Source organism: Tauraco erythrolophus, chromosome 30 (genome assembly GCF_009769465.1).
Source record: "Tauraco erythrolophus isolate bTauEry1 chromosome 30, bTauEry1.pri, whole genome shotgun sequence".
Lineage (NCBI taxonomy): Eukaryota > Metazoa > Chordata > Aves > Musophagiformes > Musophagidae > Tauraco > Tauraco erythrolophus.
The window spans coordinates 1408120-1412602 of NC_141494.1; the positions used below are offsets into that span (position 1 = coordinate 1408120).

Genomic DNA, 4483 nt, shown 5'->3' on the forward strand with positions numbered 1-4483 from the left:
TGCCCTGGCACTGGCTGTGCCAGATTGGTGCTGGTGCTTGTTCCCGGTGCAGGGGAAGCTCCGCACGTCCCGGTCTCGGCGGTAGCGCCTGGCGCCAGTGCAGCCTCCCTTATCTCGGCGGGAAGTCGGGAGCAGGAAGCGTGGCCCGGAGCGGGATAAGGGTCCCGTTTACATTAGCTGCTTTGTTGTGGAGCGGGCTCCCACCCTGCCCAGCACCCGCGGGGGGGCCCCAGCTGCAGGGAGGACTGGGGGGCGGCAGGGACCCCCATCTGGGGTGCCATGGGGGGCTCAGATTGTCCTGGCGCACTCCCTGCATGGTCACAGGCAGGGATGGGCAGTGCCAGGACGGTGCCGTGCCACTGCTCCCCACAGCTCCCCATTGCCCAGGTCGGCTCGGGCAGCTGGACTCTGCCCTGTGGCCGTTCACGTGCGCAGTGCCATCCAGGCTGTGCCCGGTTGTGTCTGGCTGCCCGTGGAGCCAGGCTGGCTCCAGCTGCCCCGGGAACATGGCACCGGGCATCACTGCCCACCAGAGCCCACGCATTTGGCGCCTGCCCGGCTGCTGCCGTGTCCTGGCCCTGGCGCCGGCTCAGCCCCGGGGCTGGCCGGGCCGGGGCGAATCAATGAATTCCCCAAACGGGGAGATCCGGGGGAGGGAAGAGTCTGTCCCGGCACAGGAAAAAGTCCCGGCGACGGCGCGCCGAGGGCAGAGCGGTACCGGCTGCCCCGAGAGCGCGGCCCCATGCGCAGCCCCGGCTCCTGGCACCCAGCTCCGCCACCTGCCGTGAGTGAGACCCCCTTCCCCGGGGACCCCTCACCCAGCCCTGTGCCGGGGGGGCGGGTGGGTGCTGCGGACAGGGGGGCACAGATCTCTGCCCTCACCCCCTTGCCACGGGCGGGTTCCCTCGCACAGGGGGTTCGTTTTGGGGCCACGTCCCTATGTGACCCTGGGGGCTCGTCCCCCTGGGAGCAGCACCGTGTCCTGGGTGTCTGCGGGGGCAGGCACCAACACGGGGTGCTGGTGGGTGCTGGCAGCAGCGAACCCCAGCAGGGCAGCCTTGCCAGGGCCCTGGTAAGGATGGGGAGTGCGTCTCCGCCATAGCGGGAGGTCACCCCAAGTCCCTGCTGGGGACCCCCCACATCCGCAGCACCATCCCGGCTTGGGGGGTGACGCCTGTCCCCATCCCGCAGGTCGTCCCCGCCATCGCCCCATGTTCCGCTCGCGCCGCGCTGGGTTGGTGAGGCGGCTGTGGCGGCAGCGCTGCGCGGCGGCGGGCCCCGAGGACGGTCCCAGCGCCCTCAAACCGGCGGCTCACGCCCTCTTCAAGAAGCTGAAGGACGAGGAGCTGGAGCTGCTGGTGCAGGCGGTGGAGAGCCGGGGCGCCTGGGAGTCCGGCTGCGTCTGGGCGCCGCGGGGGGAGCCGCGGGCAGCCAAGCAGGCGTTGCCCCCCCAGGTCCTGCTCTGCCGTCTCTACCGCTGGCCCGATCTCCGCCAGCCCCACGAGCTCAAGCACCTCTGCTACTGCGCCGGGGGCCGGGGGGGCTGCGGGGACGCGGCCGCGCTCTGCTGCAACCCCCACCACTTCAGCCGCCTGGCTGCGCCCGGTGAGTGCCAGCGGCTCTGCCGGAGTGCCCTCTTCGCTGCCCACCCTCTCCTCCTCAGGGCTCTGGGGAGCTCGTGGGGAGGGGGGGTAGGATACACATCCCAGCCCCTCACCCCCTTCTCTCCCCCACCCCAGAGACCCCACCGCCCCCTTACTCGAAGGTGTCCTGTGGTCCCTCCTGGCCAGATGAGCCCCCGCACCCCGGCACCCAGCTCCTGGAGTTCAGCTACAACGGCGGGGACTGGCGCGGTAAGAGGGTCCCGCTGGGCAGGAGAAGGGGGGGCCCTGCTCCCCCCAGCAGCTCTGCCCCCCACCCTGCTGCTGGTCGCGGTGCAGCGGTGCAGGATACAGAGCCCAAAAATTGGGGAGCAGAGCTGGCGAAAGACCCCGGCATGGGGCGAGGGGTTCCTGCCAGGGGACCAACCGCGGGCCCGGTTCCCCCCCCACCGCGGCTGCTGTTATTTTTGGCGGCGCCGGGCTCCCCGCCGGAGGAAGCGCTGCCCACGGGGACACACACAATGTGCCTTGACGCACACAGCCGCGGCTCCAGCCTGGCTGCTGGCCACTGGGCCACTGCCTGCCGGGGCTCCACCTTCCCCTCGCCTGGGGACCCCCCTCACCGCGGTCCCCAGGGATGGCGGCCGGGGACGGCCTGGCTCTACGTGCTGGCGCGCAACGGCTCTGGTGACTCATGCCCTGCACCAAAACCTGTGCCAGGACATTTGAGGGGTGCCATGTCCACCGTCTGTCCGTTCAGCCAGTGCTTGCATGAACTGGGGGGCACGGTCCACCCTATTCCCACCCTGTCCCCATCACCCTTGGCCCCTCCGGCTGCGTGGCTTGGCCATGCCAACATGCAGTGGGTGGCACTGCCCGGCGGTGACAGCTCTGTTCTCCCCCACCAGACACCAGCCTCTCGCAGAGCACGGTTAAAGACGGTTACTGGTGCAAACTGGCTTACTGGGAGCACCGGACACGAGTGGGCCGCCTCTACGCCGTGCACGAGGCGTCGGTGAACGTCTTCTGCGAGCTGCCGCGGGGCAACGGCTTCTGCCTGGGCCAGCTACCAGCTGCCCACCGTAGCCGCGCCGTCCGGCGGGCGCGTGGCAAGATCGGCCGGGGGCTGCTGCTGAGCCGGGAGCCGGGCGGCGTGTGGGCGTACAACCGCAGCGAGCACCCCATCTTCGTCAGCTCGCCCACCCTGGGGTGCCCCAGCACCCGCGGGCTCACTGTCCTCAAGGTGCTGCCCGGCTATTCGGCAAAGGTGTTCGACTACGAGCGGGCGGGGGACGCGGGGGGGCGGCGGGTCCCTGGGGAGGGTCCCTGTGACCCCCATAGCGTCCGCATCAGCTTTGCGAAGGGCTGGGGGCCCTGCTACTCCCGCCAGTTCATCACCTCCTGCCCGTGCTGGCTGGAGGTCCTGCTGAGCCGGCCGGGCTGAGGGCTGGGGGGGTGCCCACGAAGCCCCCCGGGGCGGGTGCAAGGGGGGTACGAGCCAGGGGGCCCTTCCTCTGCCCCTCAACCTTTCAGGGCTGTGCTGCAGTGGGGCCGTCCTGGCTCAGGGGACCCTCACTGGGACCCTCTGCCCCAGCCCCTCGTGCCTGGCTCATGGCCCCGCTGGCACCCACTGCCCCCAGGCGCAGGTGTCTCGCTGACGCAGGGCACTATTTAATCTCTTTCTCTTTTTATTTTTTATTATTTTAATGGTTAATTTTATTTTAATTTATGTTATTTTTGTAAAAAAAAAAAGAAAAGCACAATGCAGGAGCCCCCCACCCTGCAGTGTAGGTGACCAGGGCCGGGCCTGGAGAGGGCAGCGAGGGCAGAGTGTGCCAGAGCCGGCCAGGTGTGGGGGGGCTGGGGGGCTGCAGGAGAGGAGGGAGGTGGGGGAGAACCCCAGAGCAGCAGGGGGGGCTGTGGGCCACGGGGTCACGGCAGGCATGGGGAGAACTAGAGTGGGCTTCACAGTGCAGGGTGCGGGGCAGGTGAGCACAGCTGGAGTTGGGGGCGGGTTAGAACAGCTGGAGAAGTGTGGGGCAGGTGAGCACAGCTGAGTTGGGGCAGGTTAGAACAGCTGGAGAAGTGTGGGGCAGATGAGCACAGCTGAGTTGGGGGCAGGTCAGAACAGCTGGAGAAGTGTGGGGCAGATGAGCACAGCTGGAGTTGGGGCAGGTCAGAACAGCTGGAGAAGTGTGGGGCAGGTGAGCACAGCTGAGTTGGGGCAGGTTAGAACAGCTGGAGAAGTGGGGCAGATGAGCACAGCTGAGTTGGGGGCAGGTCAGAACAGCTGGAGAAGTGTGGGGCAGGTGAGCACAGCTGGAGTTGGGGGCAGGTCAGAACAGCTGGAGGAGTGTGGGGCAGGTGAGCACGGCTGGAGTGGGTGCAGGGGCAGATGAGCACCCTTGGGATGGGTGAAAAGGCAGGTGACCACCTCTAGAATGGGTGCTGGGGCAAGTAAGCACCCCTGGAGTGGGTGTTGGGGCAGGTGAGCGCAGCTGGAGGGAGTGTGATGCAGGCGAGCACCTCTGGGATGGATGCAGGGGCAGGTGAGCACCCCTGGAGTGGGTGCAGGGGAAGCTGAGCACCCCCAGGATGGGTGCTGGGGCAGGTTAGGACAGCTGGAGGGAATGTGATGCAGGTGAGCACCTCTGGGGTGGGTACAGGGGTAGGTGAGCAACCTTGGGATGGGTGCAGGGGCAAGTGAGCTCCCCCGGGATGAGTGCTGGGGCAGGTGAGGACAGCTGGAGGGAGCGTGATGCAGGTGAGCACCTCTGGGATGGGTACAGGGGCAGGTGAGCACCTCTGGGATGGGTGCTGGGGCAGGTGAGAACCCCTTTGGGCAGGTGCAGGGGCAGGTGAGCACCCCCGGGGTGGGTGCT

General features: G+C 68.1%; 1 protein-coding gene across 1 annotated transcript; it reads left to right on the forward strand.

Annotated features, from left to right (window-relative positions):
• Positions 1–1211: 1211 nt before the first annotated feature.
• LOC147526633 (SMAD family member 6-like) lies at positions 1212–3045 on the forward strand. The gene is made up of 3 exons (XM_086628278.1): positions 1212–1605; positions 1740–1853; positions 2510–3045. The coding sequence occupies exons 1-3, from the start codon at positions 1212–1214 to the stop codon at positions 3043–3045; spliced, it is 1044 nt and encodes a 347-aa protein (XP_086484404.1).
• The last annotated feature ends 1438 nt before the right edge of the window (positions 3046–4483 follow it).

Coding starts and splice junctions, on each gene's coding strand:
- LOC147526633 (XM_086628278.1), top strand. CDS start 1,212: ATGTTCCGCTCGCGCCGCGCTGGGTTGGTGAGGCGGCTGTGGCGGCAG. Junction 1,606..1,739: donor CAGCCGCCTGGCTGCGCCCG/GTGAGTGCCAGC, acceptor CCCCCACCCCAG/AGACCCCACCGCCCCCTTAC. Junction 1,854..2,509: donor CAACGGCGGGGACTGGCGCG/GTAAGAGGGTCC, acceptor CTCCCCCACCAG/ACACCAGCCTCTCGCAGAGC.